The 23,852-nt window shown below is 42.0% G+C and overlaps 3 protein-coding genes across 22 annotated transcripts in view; 1 reads left to right on the top strand and 2 right to left on the bottom strand.

Moving 5' to 3' along the window:
* Positions 1–4,932, top strand: part of EVPL (envoplakin) — a 49,123-nt gene extending 44,191 nt beyond the window's left edge. For all 4 annotated transcript variants that reach the window (XM_083598002.1, XM_083598005.1, XM_083598003.1 and 1 more), the window contains 2 exons: positions 400–492; positions 967–4,932. In XM_083598002.1, the coding sequence (XP_083454128.1) occupies positions 400–492; positions 967–4,383 (3,510 nt within the window). In that variant the 3' untranslated portion in view covers positions 4,384–4,932. The remainder of the gene's footprint in view (positions 1–399; positions 493–966) is intronic.
* Positions 4,933–5,375: 443 nt separating this feature from the next.
* CDK3 (cyclin dependent kinase 3) lies at positions 5,376–15,315 on the bottom strand. 16 transcript variants are annotated; one of them, XM_083598288.1, is made up of 8 exons: positions 14,743–15,315; positions 13,384–13,529; positions 12,585–12,662; positions 11,017–11,137; positions 10,134–10,304; positions 9,198–9,299; positions 6,935–7,138; positions 5,376–6,634 (listed from the first exon to the last, which is right to left on the bottom strand). In XM_083598288.1, the coding sequence occupies exons 2-8, from the start codon at positions 13,509–13,511 to the stop codon at positions 6,509–6,511; spliced, it is 930 nt and encodes a 309-aa protein (XP_083454414.1). In that variant the 5' UTR covers positions 13,512–13,529; positions 14,743–15,315; the 3' UTR covers positions 5,376–6,508. The 16 variants fall into 16 exon arrangements, with proteins under 16 accessions (XP_083454414.1, XP_083454420.1, XP_083454426.1 ...); XM_083598294.1 differs by having other exon boundaries at positions 13,482–13,532; XM_083598300.1 differs by having other exon boundaries at positions 13,384–13,532.
* Positions 15,316–17,043: 1,728 nt separating this feature from the next.
* On the bottom strand, positions 17,044–23,626 carry TEN1 (TEN1 subunit of CST complex). Of its 2 annotated transcripts, none has more exons than XM_083598347.1 (4): positions 23,496–23,626; positions 21,868–21,985; positions 21,103–21,260; positions 17,044–17,597 (listed from the first exon to the last, which is right to left on the bottom strand). In XM_083598347.1, exons 2-4 carry the CDS (start codon positions 21,954–21,956, stop codon positions 17,461–17,463), a joined length of 384 nt encoding a protein of 127 aa, XP_083454473.1. In that variant the 5' UTR covers positions 21,957–21,985; positions 23,496–23,626; the 3' UTR covers positions 17,044–17,460. The 2 variants fall into 2 exon arrangements, with proteins under 2 accessions (XP_083454473.1, XP_083454474.1); XM_083598348.1 differs by lacking the exon at positions 23,496–23,626 and adding an exon at positions 23,355–23,480 and having other exon boundaries at positions 21,868–21,982.
* Between the last annotated feature and the right edge of the window lie 226 nt (positions 23,627–23,852).

The raw sequence follows: 23,852 nt of genomic DNA on the forward strand, positions 1-23,852 counted from the left end.
GGCTTAGAATTGGCTGGTGATTATCTTCTACTTATTCCTGCGATGCAAATTCCTCTATACCTAGACTTTTCTAACACATGTATCATCACAGTGTGACACATAAAAATAAAATAAAAGGAGAAGGATCAAGGAGTGCCTGTTTGAGTGCAAGTAGAAGAGGGAAGAAGACTGACAAAGCACACTCTTACAGTTTAAAGAAAGCAAGAAATGCTCCCTGTGGTAACATTCCCATTCCTGATCTCAGTTAAACAGCAGGCCCCGTTTATAGTTTCCATACAGTGTTGTTTGTTCAGTACTGTAGCCTGACAGATGTTGACAGCCTTGAACTAGAAGGGAAATGGCAGCAGGACAAAAGTGATGTGGTATCTTAAAATAATGCTTTTTGCTCATTCTCTTTAGGAAAAAAACGTGACAAAGCTCTTCACCGAGACAGCTGCCCAAAACAAAGAGCAACTCAGCCGGCTGGAATTTGCCAAGAAAGTTATGGACAAGGTATATGTAAATCATATTAGGTTAAAAGATAGTGCATAGATAAATAACCATAACTTTCAGTTAGTGCAATTCACTTCTCCTGGGAGCAAATGAGAAGGAAGATTTCTTGGTGTTTCATACCAAAACCTGCCAGGATACTGCCTTGAGTTGCTGTCATTCTGTCATGCTCTACTGCAGGGATGGGGGACCTCAAGCCCAGGGACTGAATGTGGCCTCCAGGAATCTCTGCAGGCCACACCTCTTCTTTAGCCACACCCTTCTTCACCTCTCACCATCACTGCTACACTCCCTCAATGGGTGTGTTTGCCTGTGCAATGTTTTGTCTCTGTCTCTCTCTTTATCACACTATTAAACTTGTTCACTAGATAACTAAAGTTCTACCACCACATATCCATATAGGCAGCAGTGTAAAAGTTTCAATTGGGAGTCATTTTGGCTTGTCTTTCTAAAGATTCATTTTCTTCATTTCTGCAGAAGGAAGTAGATGAGACAGTGCACATGATGCACGAGCAGACCCAGCGGTCTGAAAACACAGCTGGGTCCCATAGAGAATCAGAAGCCCTAAAATCTCAGCTGGAAGAGGAACGGAGCAAGAAAGCCAGGGCTCAGCAGCAGCTGGAAGAGCAGAGGAGCAAACTTCTCATGCTGAAGACCCAACGGCCTATTGAAAGAGTGGAGGAGAAAGAAGTGATGGAATACTACAGGGATCCCACTCTGGAGAGTGACCTGTCCAAAATATCTAATCAAATTGAAAATGAAATTAAGAAGAGAAGGGGTCTACAGGCAGATATTGAGATAATGAACAATAAGGTCCTCCAAATGGAGAAAGATAGTAAGGTTGTTAAAGCCCAGCTGCTTACAAAAGAAATTACTAAGATAGAGAAAGACCCAAGCCTAGATGCTCAAGCAGCCAGACTCCGAGAGGAAATCAGGCACCTCCAGGAGAACTCAACTTCCTCCTCCGAACTTGAACGGCTCAGGAAAGAGCTGCACTTGCTGGAGCAGATGCAGCCAAACATCCGAGAGAAAGTGGTGCTGAAAGAGGTGGTCAAGCTGGAGAAGGACCCAGAAATGCTAAAAGCAGTCAGGACATTGCAAATGCAAATTGACGAAGACAGCTTCAAGAGGAAGTCTCTGGTGGATACAATTGCTAAACTGAAAAGCAGGACTGAAGAGCTTGAAAAGCTGATTGAAACGGCAGAACCTAAAGTCATTGTGAAGGAGGTGAAGCAAGTGGAGCAAGACCCAGAGCTTCTGAAGGAGGCATCCAAGCTTCAGACTCTCATTGATGAGGAGAGAAGCAAGAACTCGTTGCTAGCAAGCCAACTGATAGAGCTGCAGAGCAAATACAGCACTGTGGAAAAGCAAAAGCCTAAAGTGGAGGTTAAAGAAAGAGTCAACGAGATATTTCGTCTTGACCCAGAAACAGAAGAGGAGATAGCACGTTTGAAGAAAGAGCTCCAAGAAGCTTCAAGAAAAAGGTCAAGGGTTGACCAAGAGGTGGAAAGAGCCCTGACTGAGCTCAAAGTCCTTAAGTCTCAGCCTCCTACTGTGGAGTTTAAAGAGGTCATCGAAGAAGTGGTGAAGATGGAAAAGAGTCCGGAGATTCTGAGAGAAATAGACAGGCTGAAACAGCAGCTGAATGACCTTGTGAATACAAATGGCAGGTCCCAAGAACAGCTGATCAGGCTACAGGGAGAGAGAGATGAGTGGAAGAGGGAAAGATCCAAGGTAGAAACCAAGCTGGTTACCAAGGAGGTTGTCCGATATGAGAAAGACCCTCTGTTGGAGAGAGAAGCTGAACGCCTCCGCCAGGAAGTACGTAATGTATCACAAAAGAGGAGAGCAACCGAAGATGCCATCTATGACCTGCAGAACAAGTACATGCTTCTGGAGAGGAGAAAACCAGAGGAAAAAGTGGTAGTCCAGGAGGTAGTTCTCACTCAGAGAGACCCAAAACTCAGAGATGAGCACAGCAGGCTAAGTAAGAGCTTGGATGATGAAGTGAGCAACCGCCGACGCCTGGAACGTGAAGTCCAGCAGCTTCGAGCTGCGGTAGAAGAGAAAGAGAAGCTGCTTAACTTCCAAGAAGACAGAAACAAAAGGCTAGCCTTGGAAAAGGAAATGCGGCAGATCACCTTGAGGATAAAGGAAATTGAGGAGAGCCCAGCCCCAGTGCAGGAAAAAATAATCACAGAGGAAGTGGTCAAGGTAGAGAAGGATCCTGTTCTTGAGCAGTCCAGTACCAACCTGCGAATTGAACTGGATAACGAAAAGGCTCAAGTATCGAGCCTGCAGAGGGAATGTAAGAAACTTCAGTCCCAGATTGATGTTCTGCAAAAAGCAAAGTCTCAGGAAAAAACCATCTACAAGGAAGTAATCAGAGTAGAAAAGGATAGGGTGCTAGAAAATGAGCGAGCTCGTCTCTGGGATCTGCTAAGCAGAGAGAGAACAGCCCGGCAGAATGCAGAAGAAGATATCAGGCGTCTCAAGGAAAAGATTGAAAGAGCAGAAGGCATGACGAGAACGTGGTCCAAAGAAGAAGCCGATCTCCAAAGAACTCGCAATCTGACAAGGCAAGAAAAAGACAATCTTGAGAATGAATTAAACGAACTAGAAAGGCAGAAGCAACAGAAAATCCTTTTCCTTAGAGAGCAGACCAAGCTCCTGAGCCAAAGGACAGAGAATGACAGACAAAAGAAGATGCAAATTGGTCAAGAGCTTTCTTCCCTTGAAGCAGACATACTTAGAGAGAAGGATCAGATCTATGAAAAAGAGAGGGCTATCCGGGAACTCCAAACCAGAGTTAACAAGGAAGAACTGAACCATGAGACCCAGATGAGAGAAACTAACCTCTCCACAAAGATTTCTATTCTGGACCCAGAGACTGGCAAGGATATGTCACCCTATGAGGCATATAAGAGAGGCATGATAGATCGAAGTCAATATATTCAGCTGCAAGAACTAGAATGTGATTGGGAAGAAATCACAACGCTGGGACCCAAAGGCGATGTTTCTGTGCTCCTTGACAAGAAGAGTGGGAAGCAGTACTCCATTGACGATGCCCTGCGGTTTAGGAGGATCACAAAAGAAGAATACCAGCTCTACAGGGAAGGCAAGATCCCTATCTCTGAGTTTGCTCTGCTGGTAGCAGGAGAAACTAAGCAAAATTCCTCCCTTTCTATTGGTTCAATCATTTCCAAGTCTCCAGTTTCATCCCCTGTATTCCAGCAAAAGCAGAGCTTCTTCCCTCCTGGCGCGCAGATAACCTTCTGTGATGATACCTTCCCCATTGCCGGTGTGTATGACACTACCTCCGACAACAAGTACAACATAAAGTCTGCACTTAGCAAGAAGCTGGTGGACCCAATGACTGCTCAAAAGCTTCTAGAGGCCCAAGCGGCTACTGGAGGCATTGTTGATCTTATCTCACGTGACCGATACTCTGTCCACAAAGCCATTGATAGAGGGCTGATAGACAACACCTACATGCAAAGGCTGCTGAATGCTCAGAAAGCTTTTACAGGGATTGAAGATCCAGTCACCAAGAGAAGGCTGTCTATAGGAGAGGCAGTCCAGAAAGGGTGGATGACCAAGGACAATGCCTTTCCCTATTTACAGGTCCAACATCTGACTGGAGGGCTAATAGATCCCAAGAAAACTGGCCGTATCCCAGTGCCAGAAGCTTCCCAGGCTGGCATGCTTAGTAGTGATCTGGCCATGATGCTACAAGATGAATCCAGCTATGAAAAGGATCTTGTTGACCCCATCACCAAAGAGAAGATTAATTACAAGGAAGCCATGGCTCGTTGCCGGAAAGATCCTCAAAGTGGGCTCCTCCTCCTTCCAACCACATCTGATGGATACCAGTCATATCAGTTCAGGCACTGAGGAAATAAGAAATCCTCAACAGAGCTCATATACTGTCCACAGATGAACAGAGTGCCTGGCAGTTCTAAATGGCTGTGTGCTATTCTAGATTGCTAGTCTTACTTCACTATAACAAGGCAGCAATGCACCTTTAAGATGCATTTCTGAAGGTAGAAGGGTTCTAATGCAGGAGTTACTGCATAACAGTGGTTCCCAAACTTCCCCACCCCACGGACCACTTGAAAAATGTTGAGGGTCTTTGCAGATCTCTTAATGATTTATCTGCCTGTTGTAGCAATTGTGATGTGCTGTGCTAGATGATTTTTCATTGTATTTTTACAGAAATGCTGCAGGCCACCCGAATGAAGCTTATGGACCACTAGTGGTCCAGGGACCAGTTTGGGAACCCCTGCTGTATACTATAGGGAAATAAATGGGATTTTAAAAATAAACAGATATGCTTGGGAAACTTTTACTCTGTGCCTTCATGGCAAGTTTAAAGGGTTGTGTATCAAGGAGCTTTGAGTTAGATGATTGTCATGCATGCAATAAAAAAGTTAAAAGATTGAACAGGCTCCATTAGTTATCTTTTAAAAAGTTGGGACGGTTCCTGTGTGCACATTAGGATCCTAACCATGAGTAAATCGCAACAGGCTGTGCTAAAGAATGGACCCCATAAAATGAACATTATACAACTATGGAGAACAACAGTGCAGAAGGTTATATGGGGATTCATGGCCAAAGAATACACTTTATCAGAAATCTAATGGTCGGGTCAGAGCAGGACTATGGGCAATAAAAGGCAAGCAAGACTGATGTACAACACACAGAGAACATTTCATTCCCTTGATAACCGTGAGGGCTGGAGCTCAAAATGGCAAAAGGGGTTCTAGATTCTTTCTGTATACCATGCATTCAATATAAGCAAAAATGACCGCGGTGTAAAAGATTTTCCCATCATAGGCACTCTTGTCAGTAAGGACATTTGAGAACCAGCAAGTTACATTAAAAGATTTATCAAAGCATATTTTTTTTATTTAGTGCATACAGAAACTTCTTCAATAATATTAACAGTTAATGATAAAAATGACTTAAAACATCAGTAACAAGGTTTTTTAAAAAATAACCCCATAACTAGGCAGTGGCTTTGTTTCAGAGCAGGCAGAAGTAGGGGACAAGTTCACTGGTTTCCCTCCAGAGCAGATTTTCAGGAAGCACACAGGAGATTGCAGGCAAAAGAGGAAATCAGTGGACATTATCTCCCCCTGCCCTTCTATCAGCAGGAGCAATCCATGAGCAGAACCCTGCTTGCAGGATCCAACCCCCATGTATTCGGCCAAGATCAGTAACTGGAGTCTATCAAATATTTATTCTTTAGCATCCTGCTCTATCTAGCTTATTCAGTGACTCTCTTGGCACATTGATGATCAAAGACTTTCACATTCTAATTAAATTAGAAATGAAAACTTGAAGGGCCCGACAGCTGCTCCAAGATTAAGAAGCCCATTCTTCAATGTGAACTGTGTTTGGACCAAGTTTTTGTCCTTTCTTGAGGGAAAAGGTAAACAAGTATGCTGATAAAGGATACAAAAAGAAACTAAAATCTGTTGTATTTCTGGGTGGTCTCATGATGTCTGGTTCTCCCACAATTTCCTCTTGAGCATGGATAGTGTGAATGCCAGCAAAAAGCTCCCATATTAATTACAGGGAGAATCAAATGACATGATATCCCCTGTCCACTGCATCGTCTGCAGGCTGTGCTGGCAGTGCCTAAGTTACTATAACCAATTTCTCTGCAATGCAATATTGAACTACAGCAAAGATAGAATAATATGTGGTTGCTGGATTAGGATTGAATTCAAATACATAGCAATCCTAAAATTTCAAATCATATTTTGCCCCATCAAATGCTTAGAGTGCCAAGTTTGTTTTCAAAGAACACAAGAGGCTGCCTTCTATTTAGAACAGTCAAAATCTATATGAATATAGCATTAACCCCACTAAAAGGCTGAGAACTTCTAAACCAGAATGAACAAGTTTCATCCTCTATAGCCATTCCAATTCCAAGCATAAGAGGCTCAGTTATTAGGACGGGTTAATCCAGGGAACTATTGTCAGGGAAGCACACTGCAGATTTGCCTCCTTCTCATGGGCCATACCTCTCTACTACACGTTGCTCTCTGGCATCTCGTGATGGAGTCTGCCAGAAATATTGGTGGGTCAAAGCAGCTTTGGCTGAGATGCGTCTGTTGGGATCATACAGTAATAGTTGCTGCAATTAAAAGGGGGGACACAGAAATATCTCTCTTAATGGATTGATACTATGCCTATCATCCCAAAGTCAATACTAATTTTCTATTCCCAAGTATAGGCTTTGCATGCAATGGTAATGTCATGATCAAAATGGCAGAAATCACAAATCCCTATATTACCAAATACCTATATTACCAAATACACTTGAGGGTTAAGACTAAATCTCAGATTGAGGCTCTTGGCTGAAATTCTGGTTTACAACATCCCTGCCCCAAGGTTGTTTTAAAAACAAAACCCTTCATTCCAGCCTCTTTCTTACCATCAGCAAGTCTCGTCCGTCTCGGTCCAAGTTTGGAATTAACACCTTCATGTCTTTTCTCGGCCATTTTGGGAAATTCCCTTTGTAGTCCGGAAGTTGAGTCACTCCCGGCCACGATGATTCAGTAGGTGTACCAAGAGTGCGGAAAATACGGAAAAGCTGATCGATTTCGGAGTCCCCAGGAAATAAGGCTTTTCTGGTTACCTGGAGAAAGAAAAGGGATGTATCACTCATCTATCTTTCCATAGGCACCCCTATTCTTTATCCAAGTGAAGTCCCAGGGAGAAGGAACAGAGAGAAATAAATACCTTTTAGTACAAGCCACCTGGTGCTGAAGGAGAAAGGAGAAATATACTGAACACCACACCAGATCCCCAGAAAATCATAGTGTAGATCAGGTGGAGACTTCAAGCTTGTTGGATCTCCTTTGTTTTGTACTAGAATCCCAAGATCTACCAACCAGAGCTAGGTGCAAAGACATACAGTAAACTAAAGCAAGTTCAACATGATAATATAGAACATGAAATCTAATGTTGATCCCATGCCCTATATTACAAACTTGAACTTCATTTGAACTAAAACTTCAGTCATGTTTTATTCTGCTGAGAGCTCAGGATAGAAAGACAACAAGGACAGCCATGGGGGTGGAAATCTACATAAAAACCTGAGATGTATTAATATGAAACTTTTAAAATAAAAATTGGTTTAATTGATCTTTGCAAAAGCAATTGACGTGGCTTTTCAGTATGAGCCATATGGTAGGCAAGGCTGAAGGAAGAGCCTAAATGCTTAAACCTTTGCGGTTTTCAAATGTTGTAAACAGTATTAGGATAAGGGCTGCATGTCCTTTAATCGAGTGCCATGTCAACTTCATCACTTTCTTCCTATACAGCAGCAGCCTCTAGTGGCTGCTGCCACATTGCACATCTTTCTCATAGCAAGGTGTTTTTCAGGAGAAGTCAGCTAGTGTGTGTAAAAGAGGTTGAAAACTAAGGGAACGCATTGCTGATCTACCACTGATAGATCTGTTCTGATAGGAACTTAGGGAACAGCCTTATACAAGATTGTTGGTCCATCTAGCTCAGCACTGTTGACACTGACTGAAAGCGGCTCTCCAAGCCCTACCTGAACCTAGGATCTTTCTGCATGCTAGGTATATGCTCTGTCACTGAGCTGCAAGCCTTCCCCATGAGCCACAGTTCTTCTTTTCCTTATGCAGAAAGCTAGCCACATGCAACTGGCTAAAGTTCAATCAGATACTTCCAGATGGGGGCTTAATGTTGTGAATGGAGAAATCTGAGTTCAGATGCCAGCCCATATCTTTTTAAAGTAATTGACAACAATAATGTTATGTAGGCTTTGCAATAAAATAAAATAAAAGTGCATGCATAAGGAATATACATCCCTCTGGAAGCATCCTCACAGAATTGAGAGATAAATTTACCAAACCAAAATGGAAGTTACATTCCACATAATTTTTCTTAACTGCAGACTACCTGCCATGGTCACAACCTTCCTCCTCAATACAGCAGCAGCGTGAGCCTCACTATGCAATATATCTTATTTATTTGAAAGATACAGCACCCCTCAGTGCAGCTTTCAGAGCAGTGTACAAAAACCAGGTATAATGCTCAAATAAAATAAAACATTTTTAAATGGATAAAAAAATGAAAGTAAGTTTCTCCTTTGCTGTGATCAGGAAGCATGTATCTAAACAGAATCAGATGGCCACAGGAACAGCAGCAACAATCAATGCACATTTTCATGCTCATTGCAGCTTTTAACAACATCAGAGAAGGAAGTCTTATCAAAGACTCTTGAAATTTTAAAAAGGTGGTGGCAAGAATAACACATTTTGAACACTAAACTTGGTTCTGCCACACAGTAGAATTAGGAAAAAAATAAGAGCACATTGATTACATGATTTGCAGTGTCTGTTTTGGATATTTGTAATGTTAAGAGTATACATAAACTCAGTATCACTGATTTTTATGTCATCCAGATGACACAGTGCACCACCTGCTTCTCTTGCCAAAATGCAAGTATTGATTTGAGCTTCAATACTGACTTCTGGGCTAAGGGCTCAGATTACAAATTCTCTTCAGAGAGAGTGTGTGTGAGACAAAGACAAGGGGAGCTAGGTAGCTATAAATACAAACAAGGCACACATTACCACATAAAATTTTCATAAGAAATTAACATGTTTGTGCATCTAAAACACAGTGCACTTTACTTTTGAATCAAAAAAACTGAAGTCTATTACCATTTCTGCAAATATGCAGCCAATGCTCCAGATATCCACAGCTGTTGAGTAGAATTTACAACCTAGTAAAATTTCAGGAGCCCGATACCATAAGGTTACAACCTAGAAGGAACCACATTGAAAGCTCGAGTTCAATTTATGCTTTTTATGTATTCAAATGCCTTCCCACCCTCAGTTAAAAACTTTTATGATTCAGCCCATAAACTTTTATGATCCAGTCTTTTGCAAGAAATTGTTCTCACTCAGATGAAGTCCACTAGACTGCAGCATGGCCTCTTGAATGCCAGTCAGAAAAGCAGGTGTTGCTATCCCTCCACTCACTCTCCTCCCCAACCTGCTATGAGACAAAACTAGAGTCCCACTTGTTCTTTGCTATAGCATGTGGGAGAGGAAGCTGGACAAAGGGAACTGATGGAGCAATGAGCTCAGAAGCAAGATGGCTGCATCCTCTTTTTCTGTCTCAGCGCATTTAAAAATCTAAATTCCTGGAGAGAAACCATGTTAGTCTGAGGTAGTAAAAACATACCTTCAAAATGTATAATGGCATGAACTTTTAATCTGCAGAATCTTGACCCAGAACACTAAAGGTATGGACAGTCTTTAGGTTAAGGTCTGCCAATTGCAGTTTCAATCCATTCTTTGCATAAGACTGGGTATCATAATAGCTCATTTCATGGCTACTTTTCTTCTCACTTCACATCAAATAACATAGCCAGAGCAGCACCCGGAGGGGGTCTCATGCATCTTTCAGTGTTTCAAAGGCAGGAAAATTCTACCATTGTGGAGCATCGCAGCAGCACTCTGATGGTGCAAAATCTGCCTCAAAAATTGTGTTTACACAAACACACACACACACTTCTCAGAGGATGACTTGGAAACCTTCTTGCCTACTAACAGCACTAAGAAAGAGAAGGAAGAGATGATGACGAACATTACCTCATGAGTGTAAGTACGCAGTGGAACACCAAAGGCTCTTGCTAGGCCAAAATCAGCTAGTTTGATGGCTCCCATTTCGTTTATAAGTAAGTTCTGGGGCTTCAGATCTCTGTGGATGACTCTGTGGGAGTGACAGAAGCTTACACCTTGTAGCAGTTGATAAAGGTAGCTCTAGGGAGAAGCAAAGGTTTCAGAGATTAGTAAAAACAAACAAGCAAGCATTTTAAATGCATTATAACACTGTGACACCAGATGGTGCTGTAGAATTCCGTGTTTCAGCAACATGATTTCCCATTACAGTACGAGGTTTACAATGCGTTTTCCTGAAACTTTTTTTTTTTATGTGGCAAGATCCAGTGTAGGCATAAAGAAACCATGAGCAGCTGGTACATAATATGCCATAGTTCAACATCTCAAACAATTGCTTGCTTGCAAACAGGTTCCACGTACGTTGTTAATATACTTCTTTGAGAACAGCAGTGTGACCAGATAAGAAACTTTCCACACTCCTTGTTAGGGTAGCCAGTTTGTCTCCTGTCAGGGTTCCTATGTCTTTTTTAAATGACAGGAAGAACGCAAGGAGAAAATTCAACAGTTAAAGCTCTCCTACCCCAGCCTTTGCCTGATTTGCTGTCTGTCACAGTTTTTAAAGGCACTATCAGATAGAAAGAAAGTTAAAATCTTACAGGCCCTTCTGCAATGTGAATGGCTTTTCAATGCTTCAAGTTCTAACACAGTGGTAGCTAACCTGCAGCCTGTCACATATTGCTGAACTACAACTCCCATAATCCCTGATAACTGATAATGCTCTCTGAGGCTGATGGGAGTTGAAATTCAATAACATATTTCCTGTGACTGTGCGTATGTTTGGATAAACTTCTACCTTGACCAAACTTAAAGGCAGCTCCCCTGTACGGGACGAGTCCATGTACTTCTTAAGGTCCTGATTCAGATATTCAAAGACTAGATAGAGTTTCTTCTGACTGTGAACCACATCAAGAAGCCTGGAATAAAAATTGAATTCAGTGACTGAACATCTGGGTTTGGAAGAACTAATGCCCCTGCAGAACAAATGCATCCACCACTCCGACACACACACAAAACACACACCCTCCTTTTTTTGGCACAACAGAAGGAGAGTCAGTGTGGCACAGTAGTTAGGAAGCTGGACTAAGACTGGGGAGACCCAGGATCAACTCCTCAATCAGTCATGAAGCAAATTTGGGCTTTGTCTCTCAGCCTAACCTACGCCATATGGTTGTTGTAAGAGTAATGGTAAGAGAGCAGTAGCAGCTCCATTGTTCTCCCGGCTTCCCAGTGCTGTGAGTCACTGTCATTTACCAAGAGGGAGAGGGGTGAAGCAGCAACTCACAGTGTTGAGAAGCCAGGAGAGCAACAGAGACCCATCTCCACCATCCCATAAGCCACTACTAAGAAGAGAGAGACAGAACCATGTATGCCACTCTGAGCTCCTTGGAAGAAGGATGGGATAAAAATGTAATACACAAAGCAAGTAGACAAGCCATTGAGTGAAGGAGCTTGTTTGCAAAACTGCATTCTCTAGTAGCTGCCAACAGATGTCTTGCCTAAATGCTGGCTGTTGCAATGCTATTTAAATTAAACTTACTCGGCACCGAGACTCCCTTGTTGCAGTTTCATGTTTATTTATCCCTCATTCTCTCCTGTGCTGCTCTGCAAAGAACAGCAAAGGTGCAACAATAGACTATGAGGAACAAATTAACATTATCTGTTTTCAGATACCTGTATGCCTGCATGTTATTCGAAACAGCAAGGCAGCACACTACTAATGAGCAGGTTTACTACTGTAACTATGCTACTTTGCCTCTTAAAATGTACTTGCATGAATAGTTACTTGTAGATATGCTAGCAGACAATGTCTCTCACTCCAAGTGTCACTCTAACCTAGCCCCTGGTCCCTATGATAATGACAATGGCCTCAAGCCAGGATTATTGCCCCAGGAGGTCTCATGACCAGCTCCTCAACAATCAGACTCCAAACCTGTGAGTGGCAGCTCAAGAGTATTTTGATAGCCACCCCAAGGCTGTTTTAGTCTCCTCAAGGTGTCTGCTGGAAAAGTTCCAAGAAAGTTGGCATAGGATTTGCAGTCTGAATTAAAAATAGCCTTATCTATTCCATGTTTCTATTAATCTAAGTAATGCTGTTATAGGTTATAGATGAGAACAGCTCACATCTCTAAAAGCAGCAGAAATATGAGATGACTGGACCCTTACTGAACTAGAAGCATGGGAACCCCCTACAAAAATTTATAATTTGGCAAAATATTTGGACTTTATGATATGTATTGGTATAATTTGGAATAATCAATGTGATATAATTGGATTGTTAAATGGAAAACTTAATAAAAATTATTTTTTTAAAAAGAGAACAGCTCACATCTATACAGACACAAAGTCTAGACTTTTTCTTACCTCACTATGTTTGGATGTTTCAATTCTTTCAGCAGGGAGATTTCTCGAATTGCTGTACTGGGAACTCCTTCCGTCTCCCTGTGAAGAAAGGGATTTGGTATCAAACAATCCAATTCTTTCTGCTTTACTGGGCATCAGTGATTGTTTCCACTCACATATCTTCTCTAGGGGAATGTTCATAGAGCTTGTCAGCCAAAGCAGGGAGGGGAAAGGGTGTCCCATCAATCACAAAAAAGAGAAAATGTGGAAAACTACACAGGTATAAGGGTTAATATTTTAGCAACAGCAAGCATAACATATGTGAACAAGTAAGGAATAAGATATGATAATCTCAGTGCATTCTGAGTAAGGCTCTTCTACACAGGTTGAACTACAACTACTAAAATATAAAATTAAGGAGATGGCCTTTCTCCTCAAAGACTATAAGTCTTTTCTCCACCCCCTTCAATTCTGATAGTTGCTTCAATAAGAAAAGCATATCTGCACAAAATTTTAAAAGGGACAGATACATTCATGTGCCTCCATTGTCATATTTAATGGCTAAATCAGCCATTAGTCTCCATGCTTAAGGTGCTTGCAATTCTACTGTTACAGTAAGTATACTTTACATTAACAGCTGGACCCTATTTGGAACTGACCCTTATGTGAATAAATTCTGCCCATGGTTTTCCGCATGATATCTCTCAAATTCCACAATTTGCAATGTATTAAAATTCAAAACATAAATGCTATCAGAAAACCATTTCATGAGTTTTAAGAGTAGCCAATTCAGGGGAAAGTTAGTGAACTAGGTACTTACGAATCTAGGCGGATCTTCTTCAAAGCAACTAGCTGGCCTGTCTGTTTGTTTTTGGCTTTATATACTACCCCATAGGTGCCCTCTCCAATCTTTTCTACCTTTTGGAAGACATCTTGGAACGCATCCATTCTCTGTCTTCTTACTTGCTGCTGTAACATTTGATCAGACAATTAGGAGTAGTACTATCTGGTCATCTCTATACATCATAGCATTTTGCATGTTTCCATTCTTCCATTCACCCTACCCCTGAAAAGTAATAATAATCCATTTAAACAAATAAGCTTAATGCTTAAATAACATCTTTAATAATCCCTTTCAAATGGACTACTCTCATATTCTCCAATACATTAACCTACTTAAGTTAACTGAAGGTGTCTGGCGATTACAATGACACTTACTGTTCCCTTTGCGCTATGACAGCCCAGCCCCAGGGCCAAGAAACACAATACGCATCCCCGCATAATGGATGATGCCTTATTGGGATCCTGCCTTTCCTTCAAGGAGTTCAGGGTGGTATTTTGGGCTCACAACACCATCCTATGAAGCAGATGAGCCTCAAAGGGAGTTTTGTTTCATAGAGAAAGATGTGCCCCTGACTTTCCCAGTCAAACTTTAGCAACTACACCCCACAGGCCTTGTTTGTTTGCCTCAGCTGCAAAATTAAATACAGGTTTTGTATGAGTGGAGCAGAAAACATAGGCAAATGGCACATTTTTCACTCTCTCACCTATGGAGCAGATTGGCAATAGAGCCAGGACAGGCAAGAGGAAGGGATTCTTTACACAATGCATAATTGCATTATGGGATCCACAGCCACAATGTTTTCTAGGGTAACTGCAGATATAGGGAATATTCTTGTCCCTCCAACAAGGTTAATCAAAATATTTCTTGACTTAAGGGGGAGGGGTGTTGGGAATATTCTGAATAAGAATCCTTCTTTACATGCGATGTTCAAGAACACGGCATTGTTAAATGGAAGAGACTTACTGCACATTGTCATATTTGAGGAAGGCCTTGGGCCCAGGCCTGCCCTGACACCCAAGGAACTACTCACTAAGCCACCCCCGTTCCCACGCGAGTCACAAATTACTAATGTGATCATCTAACGGGAAAATTAAAGCTCTCGGCTCCTCAGAATGCTTCCCACCTGCTCATCTAGTCTTCCATTTGCCTCCATACCCTCCTTCCTACTGAACTACAGTACAGTGTTTCCAAGGGGTCAAAATTCACCTCACACCACCACTAAAGTGGCTTTTGCCCACTAGAGGGAGATGTTCAAATGCAAAAATGCAAATGTTACCAAATATAAGAAAACACACAGAGAGATCTCTTTTGGTGCTGTTTGACTAGTATACTCACAGTTTCTGCATCCCTTCCAACAGGGATATATTGTAGGAAGTTGACAGGAGCAATAACTGCAGGCTAGACTTTGGCCCTGCTTTTAAAATTTCTTGCAAGGGGGAAATGATCAAAATTACTTAATTTGGGCAAGTTTTTCTTTGCTCACAGGCTATCTTTTCTTCAGAGACTTGGTGATAGCACCGAAGCACTCGTGAGCCCCAGAGGACTTCTGTTATGAAGTGAGACTGACAGATGCAAATACCAAATACAGTAAATAAATAATATTTGGATATTCAAAGAACGCAAGGAAGGATAAAGTGGGCACGCAGCAGCCCTGCAGCCCAAATTCCCATTCCTGCTGGCTCCACCCCAACTTTTGCACATCAAAACCAGTATTATGATAGGATACTTCATGGGTTCAGCCTCTCCGTGCTTGGAAACCATGTGTATCAGGGTTCCCAATTGTGAGGAAGATTCTAAGTATATCCAGCCAAACACATTCAAAATCCCCCTTCAGACTTTCCTGTCCAACATTCAAAGTTCAGGAGAGGAGCTAGTGGGGTTGTTGACATTGGGGGAAAGGCTGGCATTTACTACCCTGAAACACTTTATTCTCCTTTGCCAGTGGAAAGCTAACCTGTGGTCTTTCACAGGTTAGTTGTATTACAACTCCCTACTTTCTGACCATTGGCCATGCTGGCTGGGGCTGATGGAAAGAGGACCCCAACAAGACCTGGAAGGCCACAGTGGTCAATCATCCTCAGCCTTTGCACTCTCTGAAACCTTAATATGGCTGTGGTGTCTAGCCAAACAGATTCTGCTAGTTTTAGTTAGGCAGTATTTAAAGCTAGAAAAAGTATGTAACCATTCTTCAAGTATAGGATGAATAACACATTTCTCCTACCTCACCCCAGCCTTTAAACAATGTTAAAGTCTTGCAATTATTATCAATATGCAAACGAATATGCTTATCCACATATGGAGAAGCACCATTTTACACTTACAAAAAAGTTGCGATCCTCATCATTTCAAGAACATGTCTTAATTTTTAATTTGGGATGGTGGTGGTCTGTTTCTGACACTACAGTGAACATGGTGGTTAAGGTCATTGCACAGAGCGAACAGTTTGATGCTGAGTTCTCAAAAGTGTGTTAACTAGGAAGAAATGGCACATGGGTGGATTTTTAATATCTCTTCAACACATTTTTATAAGTAGGCATGGCACTTCTTACCAGCACCAGTGATTGTGAGTTCAGTATTCATCTGAGTTAGGAGAAAGTCAGGACTATTTTGTAGAAGGCAAATATGTGTTATCTTCGTATGAGATATCAGTATGGGCACTCTGCTAAAGGTCAGCCTCTGCTCCTTTCTCTGACAGGTTTTATTTCACAAGAAGATGACTCCCACATTAGAACCCCTCCCATAGATCTTAGCAGCTGAGATTGATACAAATATAATTAGAACATAGAAACATTTCTTGTTTCTATGAATTCTAATGCAGAAATTAACTTCGATCCTTAACTCTTTGGAGTAGAAATCTCAGTCAAGAACCATGCAAAGTGCTGTAACTATGGGGGTGGGGACACACCTCATTTTCAATATAAATCTCAGTTGAGCATAATGGCTATGACACAACTTTCATTAATCTAGTATTAAGGTGAAACCATAATGGACGTTTAAGAATCTGAGCTCCCATTAGGTAATATAGAAATAAAACCTGTCATGATTTTGTAATATTAATATCTTGTAGTATTGTAATATTTCTCTCTGGTGGAGAAAGGATCCAGAAAAGCCCTCAAAAGATATTAATCAAAATCCATTCAGTGTCTCTCCCCACCCCCCACCCCAGTAGAGGTGCAAAACTTTGTTGTTGTTGAGGACTGCATTCCCTCAGATTAAGGTGACCAATGGCAGGACCAAATGTGGACATAGCCACCTGTTTTCTCTCTCTTTCTGCCATCCCTTCTCTTTCTCACTCTCTCTCTCTCTCCTTCCTCCCTGTCCACCCAGCTGCTGCAGGAAGTACAGATCACTCTTGCTGGAGGTCAAAGCTGTTTCGTAGCAGAGGGATTTTGAAATTAGGCTAAGGGTTGCATATAATAAGGCTGAGTGCTACAGGTTGTCAGGAAGCACACAAATAAATAGCCCAGTAAGTACTAGTCAATCTAGGAATGCTGCTAACCAACCAGTTTTCTCACAGTATCCATAAAGCCTGGGACTTGAAGATTGGCCACAGAGGACTGAAAAATGAGCAACTTAACATAATCAAGGCTGCTTTGTGGCCCTGTCACAAAAGCAAAAGAAGAATGGGCATTTAAACACTATTAACTTTAAATTTTATTATTAAACAAAAAACCAAAGAGTATTTAAAATCCAGCTGCTGTAAACTTAATGGCAGTTTTCATTATTTCAAAATACAGTCGTAATAAACTAGTATGCATGTATTAACCCTTTGCATTTTGCATTGTTTAAATGGCTTTCAAAACACTGTGGCAACTTCTGCATATCCTAGCGTAATATGTGAAGCAGTTCTAGAACACTGGCGGCATACCTTCTCCCGCTGAACATTAAAAATATTTTTTTTGGGGGGGGGGTCATCTTAAGGCAATAGCAGGCAGTACAATTTTAAGACAGCATTTCAAAATGGTACTGGAGTGAAGGAAAATGATAAGCTGGCCCTATTCAGTATAGCACTGATTATGTTCAGTAATAAGTCCTCTCCTAATGCAGACAGAACTAGGAGGCATTTCCTTCCAGCTGCTTCTCTCTCTCCTGGAAATATTTTCTCTGTTCCGTTATGGCCTTCTCCAGCAACTGAAGGTTTATTCCTTCCACACATGTAAACACACGGGCCTTTATCACCATCTCATTACCTGTAAATATAAAAATTAAAGTCATCAGAAATGTGGCAACTTTTTTTAAGAATCTATGTAAGCTCCGTCATGGTCAATAATGCAGTCTTGCAACTGCAGTATGCTGACAAATGCTTAGAATGCAGAATGCCACTGCAACTTTACACCAGCACACGACGATAGGCTGGTGCAAAAATCTAGAAGTGGACTATAAGGTCATATTTAAAACAGGTCCTGCTGAAAACTGAAATTAAGCAGGTCACATTTTCACTGTGCTTTGCTAAATATGACATATGGGAAATAGTTGGCTAGAAATCACTGAAGTGGAAAGAGATGGAGGGTAACCGTATGTCTATTTTATAGGTCATGGGATTCAGAGCAGTCAAGTCCTAGAAGCCATTTCTAATTTCAAGTTCAGCTTCACATGTAATATTCCAAACAGTGACTTTTGTCTGTTCAATTCCCACCCCCATCAACCAATTCAGATTAATTCCAGAGCACCTACTTGTCTGAAAACTGAGTTTGAATACCCACAAGTACAAAGGCACAGTAGATTTCAGAAAACCTAATAATAAGTCACATGTCTCTTGTATCTCAGTGTGCAACTAAGAAGTGCTCGAATTATGAGTGATTATCATAATTATTACTTGGTACAAGAAGGTATTGTCATCTAGTCACATTTGACATTTCACCCAGAAACCTACTTAATTATTTAGGATCCCAAACGATCCATCTGCAGATCATGTCAGCTAGCAGGCTAATTGGTGCCAGGGGTCAAGGTCTCCTAAAATATACAACTGGTGCCGAAGAAATGCTGGTATTTGGGTGCCAAGGAATACCCACACTATAGCAGGAGCTCTCCCAGACACAACATGTATAAAGTAGTTATCCCTTTGCTGAAGAGAATTCAAAAGTCCTCCCTGAAGGCAATTCTTTTCTTGCAGGAATATAATATTTTCCAAGCACTCTCGTTGGAAAGTCGTTTTGCTAGCTAATTGCTTATCTCAGCTCCCAGCTGAGTTTTACACAGGAAAACGATATTGGGAATAAGCCATTTGCAGGAAGAGTGTTTAACTGTTCCCCTGCCCACCCTTTTCACCTTCCTTCTTCCATCCCCATAGCCACTATTATCCCAGCTAAGTTCCAAAAGCATGTTTGTAAAAGAATCTGAAATTTGTGTGTTTGTGGTTTTGCAAGGGCGAAGCACCAAATGTGGGGAAGGCTGCATCCTCCTGCCCCATAATTCTGCTCTACAATCTGGCCCCTCAGCAATGCTTTTCTGTGAAGAAGACGACATCACATGGCAGGGCAGAGTCTCAAACAAACATGTGATCTTCCAAGCCCACATTCCCAGCATGTTTGCACCTCTGTCTCAGCAACGTCTATGCTAGTCATATCCACAGAATGGAAGATGGCAGGATCCCAATAATGTGCTCTACAGGGAGCTGGCTTCAGACACCAGGCCCGTTGGCAGACCAACTCTGTGTTACAAAGATGTTGGCAAGTGTAGCATGAAGGCTGGCAACATTAACCCCATCGTGTGGGAATCCCTTGCAAATGACCACAGCGCCTGGAGACAATCAAGCTAGCTTGTGTATCTGCAGCAGTGACCAGAAAAGGAATGTCTGCTGGGAGGAGCGCAGAAAGAAGAGACGCCATGGTACACCTGCATCAGCACAATTGGACGCCTTCATCTGCCCCTGCTGCAACAAAACATGTCTCTCCCATATCAGTCTCTAAAGTCACAGCAGGCACTGTTTGATTTCACCCCAAAAAAGTGTACTCTTCCATTGTATCCCAAGACAGACGGATGCCAACAACAGCCCACAACAACCCATTTCCTTGAGATAATGCCGTACTGTAATAATAATAATAATAATATTAATAACAAAATTAATAATAATAATAATAATAATAATAATAATAATAATAATAATTTATTATTTATACCCTGCCCATCTTGCTGGGTTTCTCCAGACACTCCGGGCGGCTTCCAACGGAATATTAAAATACAATAACCTATTAAACATTAAAAGCTTCCCTAAACAGGGCTGCCTTCAAATGTCTTCTAAAAGTCTGGTAGTTGTTTTTCTCTTTGACATCTGGTGGGAGGGCATTCCACAGGGTAGGTGCCACTACCAAGAAGGCCCTCTGCCTGGTTCTCTGTAACCTGGCTCCTCGCAGCGAGGGAACCGCCAGAAGGCCCTCGGCACTAGACCTCCGTGTCTAGGCAGAACGATGGGGGTGGAGACGCTCCTTCAGGTATACTGGACTGAGGCCGTTTAGGAAAGCTAGCTAGACTGACAACAGTAGTTCCACAGACATACATGGATGGTAGCCAAGATGGTGCCCCCAGATGTTGTTGGACTCCAGTCAGTCCCAGCCAACATGGACAATGCTCATAGCTGGTGGGAGCTGTAGTCCAATAACATCTGGAGAACCATTGTGAGAACAGGATGCTGGACTAGATGAGCCATTGGCCTAATCCAGCAGCCTCCTTTTATGTTCTTAGGGAGGCCACCACTGCATACGGCCATCAAAACTGGTGGGATTCTTTGACAGATGTAAGCAATCAGTACTGCATGAACACCTCCAAATGCACTTCGAAAAATGCATTGAATTGTGTCCTCAGTGTAGCTGAATATAAGGACATGATTCTTCTTTCCTCCCCACCCAGAGGCTTAAACATACGTGCACTAGCCCTAGTGCCTCCCACACAGTATTCACTACCACTGTAGCATAAATCAACATTTCAAGTCTCATGGTTAGGCAACGCAACTTTTAATAAGGGTACACAAGCAGCTTAAAGTTTCTGTGTTATACAATCAGGTCAAAGGTGTTTTCCATATGCTAAGAGAGTCCAGGAACAAACGTTGCCACCTTTGCATAAAATTACAAGAAGCCAGGCTGCAACAAACAAGTTGGCTTGCAGCAGAGGGTTAGCATGATTAGAAAACAAGTGCTATCCCTGTGACAGTTCCAGAGAATGAAAAGGAAACATCAACAGGAGTGATTAGGTACTAACTTAAATCAGTGTTAATGTCATTTTCCTTTCATGCAAAAGGATTGCATCAGAAGATCAGGGTCCCTATTCCCAAGACTACTTATTTTACCTTCTAGACCAAGGGTGAGGAACCTCCAGCCCATGGGCCAAACATGCAAGGCCATTTCTCTGAAACCACACCTACCTGCCCCACACTTGATGCCATATGTGACTACAGGTGTGGGCCAGGTAGAGAAGCAGCTGCACAAAGCAGGATTGAACTCCCCGCGTATTAACTGCTGTGTGAAGAGTTCAATCCTGCTTTGTGCAGGATCTCCTCCTGCCCCTGGTGGGCCAACTTTTGGCAAGTGGCTGGGACAACTCACCCAACATCAATATAATGCCTGATGACTGGCAGGCGGGTGGTCCTGCCCACCTGTCAAAGTTGGCTCACTGGGGTGGAGGAGATAAAGGCTGGTCCGCCAGGCCAGGATCTAGACTATTCCTGGTTTCACGGATAGAAAAAAATACAAGTGTTCTTACCCTCTTTATGTTCAGTTTCCCCCAGTACAATATACAGAGCCCCAAGCTGGGCTTGGAATGGTTCCACAAACTTGGTACAAACTTGGATACTGTGCTGAACTGAAGTGTGCTGAGCTGTTAAGATGGCTTGGGAGCTGACCACATCATAGGAGTGTAGCCTGAAAACCAAAAAATTGGGTCTCAAATAATGTTGATAATAATAAATAAAGCATGTGAAATTATGTGCAGAATGATTTTGTTTCAAGTTGGCCGTTGTTGCTTCAGTTTTTTGTACACTGCTTTTAGATATTTTTAATATATTAAGTAGTACAGAAATTAAATAATCAAATAATGTATTTAAATATAGAGAAATTAGATTTACCTATAACTGCTTCCCAATGCTAAGCACACTGGGTAGTGATCAGCTAGGTTTTACTCAGAGACCCATTTAAATAAATGAATATAATTTAGTTGTGCTTATTAATTTCAGTGGGTTGACTCTAAGTAAAACTTCTTTGAACACCACCCAGTTAACTGAAAATTAAATAACTGATTTCAAAGTCCGTCCGTCCCCCAGCTAAGCATGTCTAATAATGCTATACTGGATGAGTGCCTGAGCTCAAAATACATACAATATGACATTTAGGATAAATAACTCAATGTTAGCCTAATGTTTCTTTCTTTTAACTCACATATTCATAAGAGACAAAAAGAGCAGAAGTAGTAATGTTAGATAGGATGACCAAAAGTAACAGAAATCTTAAGATCAAAAGGAATTACACTGACCTGCCAAAGGTTCTCAGGGTCTTCCCTTCTGGGATCAATGCCGAGTTGATTTCCCAAGGAAAGTGATATGTTCCAGCATCTGGCAGCATTTTGCGCAACTGTTCTTGAGAACAGACCCGACAGTCAGACAAAAAATGAAGTGAGTATTTAAAAGATTATCTTTCCGCTTCAAGGTAATTAGATTCCCCTACTATGCAACAGCAGGTGTTACTTTTTCAGTTGACAGGCTTCTTTAATTATGCTCAAATCGATTCTAATAGACTACTACCTATTTTGTTCATGATGATAACCTCATTTTAAGTACTTTGCAAGGTTCCCAGCCAGCTTGGCCATTGGAATAGGGAAGATGGGAGTTGTAGTCCAGCATCAACTGAAGGTCCACAGGTTCCGCATCTCTGCTGTAAGGGCAGGTAGCTATTACTATTTTACAGATCTGATGATAGGATTGCTATCTACCATACCTTTATCTTATAGCATCTCACTCTTCAGACGCCACTACACAAGAAAGTGTCACATACAGTATTATATTATATACTGTTTAGGGAAGTTTCTAATATTTAATGCTGTATTTTTTTAACACTCAATTGGGAGCCGCCCAGAGTGGCTGGGGAAACTCAGCCAGATGGGCGGGGTATAAATAATAAATTATTATTATTATTATTATTATTATATATTACTTATATCATCAAATACAGACTATTATTTATTTTTTGAATATCCCACTTTTTTCTCCAAGGAGTTCAAAGTGGCATACATGGTTCTCCCCCTCCTCATTTAATCCCTATAACAATGCTAGCAGACAGGTTAGGCTCAGAAGCAGTGACTGTCTCACCCAGTGAACTTCTTTGCTGAGGGAGGATTTGAACCCTGGTCTCCCAGGTGCTAGTCCACAATTCCAACCACTACACCACAATGTCTCTAAGCAAACTAGGCAGCAGGGTGCCAAAATAAAAAATATGTAGAAGGAACCAAAGTGCAACAACAGAAAGAGGGGCGAGTCTATATTTGAGGACGCCATTACAAATGGAAAGCCAGAATAGAAAGAGTTTAATAAAATAAAATGGGTATCTGAAGTACAGCAGCAGAATATGCCCACAACAGGGGACTGCATAGGAAGCTCTAGTTACATCCTCCAGCCCCTTCCAAATCAATATGCAAAGTCAATTTTTGATTAAATGTTTACTAGGAAAACAGACCTCTTTATGTCAAGGCATGCATTCTATTTGTTCTCCATGAAATTTTAACCACACCCATCCCAATAAGTCTAATAAATGAATTTAAATTTAGCTGGGCCCCCTCCCCACTTAATGTTTTTGAAGCAAAGAGACAATGGAAATCTTGACTATGGAGAAGGGGGGGGGGGTCCAGTAACAATATTTTTTTTAATTATCCATATGCCAGCGATCTGACTGGGTTGCCTCGGCCACTTTAGGCGGCTTCCAACAAACTATTCAAACACAACAAAAACCCTCAAACATGAAAAACCTCCCTGGTACAGGGCCACCTTCAGACGCCTTCCAAAATTCAGACAGATGTTTATTTCCTTGATATCTGATGGGAGGGCGTTGCACAGGGCAGGCGCGACGACCGGGAATGTGCCAAGCACCACAGGCGCAAGGCAAACTACATGCAAAGCAGCAATCGAAACCCTCGTTTATATCCTCCCAACACCCAACCAGAGACGGCCTGTCCAGAATTCCCTCCTACGCCGCGGAGTTTCTGCCGCGCAGCCACGTGAAGCCAATGTGCCCTCAGCCACAAATCAGTGGGCAGGCGACGTTAAGCCACCCTTGGTTTCCCCATCGCAGCTAAGGCACCTATTAGTGGGGAGGAAGAGGAGGAGCAGCTACATCCACAACCGCTTCCAAAGCGCAGGGAGTTCCCGCTCTCGTTTCCTTTCCCGCCTCCTCCTCCTTATTGGATACTGAAACCGACCACCGCCGCCCGCGCGGCAGAAACCAGCGTCCGTCTCTCTCCATAAGCCC

This window comes from Podarcis filfolensis, assembly GCF_964270895.1.
Source record: "Podarcis filfolensis genome assembly, chromosome: 2".
Lineage (NCBI taxonomy): Eukaryota > Metazoa > Chordata > Lepidosauria > Squamata > Lacertidae > Podarcis > Podarcis filfolensis.

Coding starts and splice junctions, on each gene's coding strand:
- CDK3 (XM_083598287.1), bottom strand. CDS start 14,560: ATGGAGGCAAATGGAAGACTAGATGAGCAG. Junction 10,305..11,016: donor TGCCTTTAAGTTTGGTCAAG/GTAGAAGTTTAT, acceptor GCTTCTCCCTAG/AGCTACCTTTATCAACTGCT. Junction 7,139..9,197: donor GCTGCATATTTGCAGAAATG/GTAATAGACTTC, acceptor TTCTTTCTCCAG/GTAACCAGAAAAGCCTTATT.
- TEN1 (XM_083598347.1), bottom strand. CDS start 21,956: ATGCTGCCAGATGCTGGAACATATCACTTTCCTTGGGAAATCAACTCG. Junction 21,261..21,867: donor ACCCTGAGAACCTTTGGCAG/GTCAGTGTAATT, acceptor TTTGGTTTTCAG/GCTACACTCCTATGATGTGG. Junction 17,598..21,102: donor GGAAACTGAACATAAAGAGG/GTAAGAACACTT, acceptor TTATATTTACAG/GTAATGAGATGGTGATAAAG.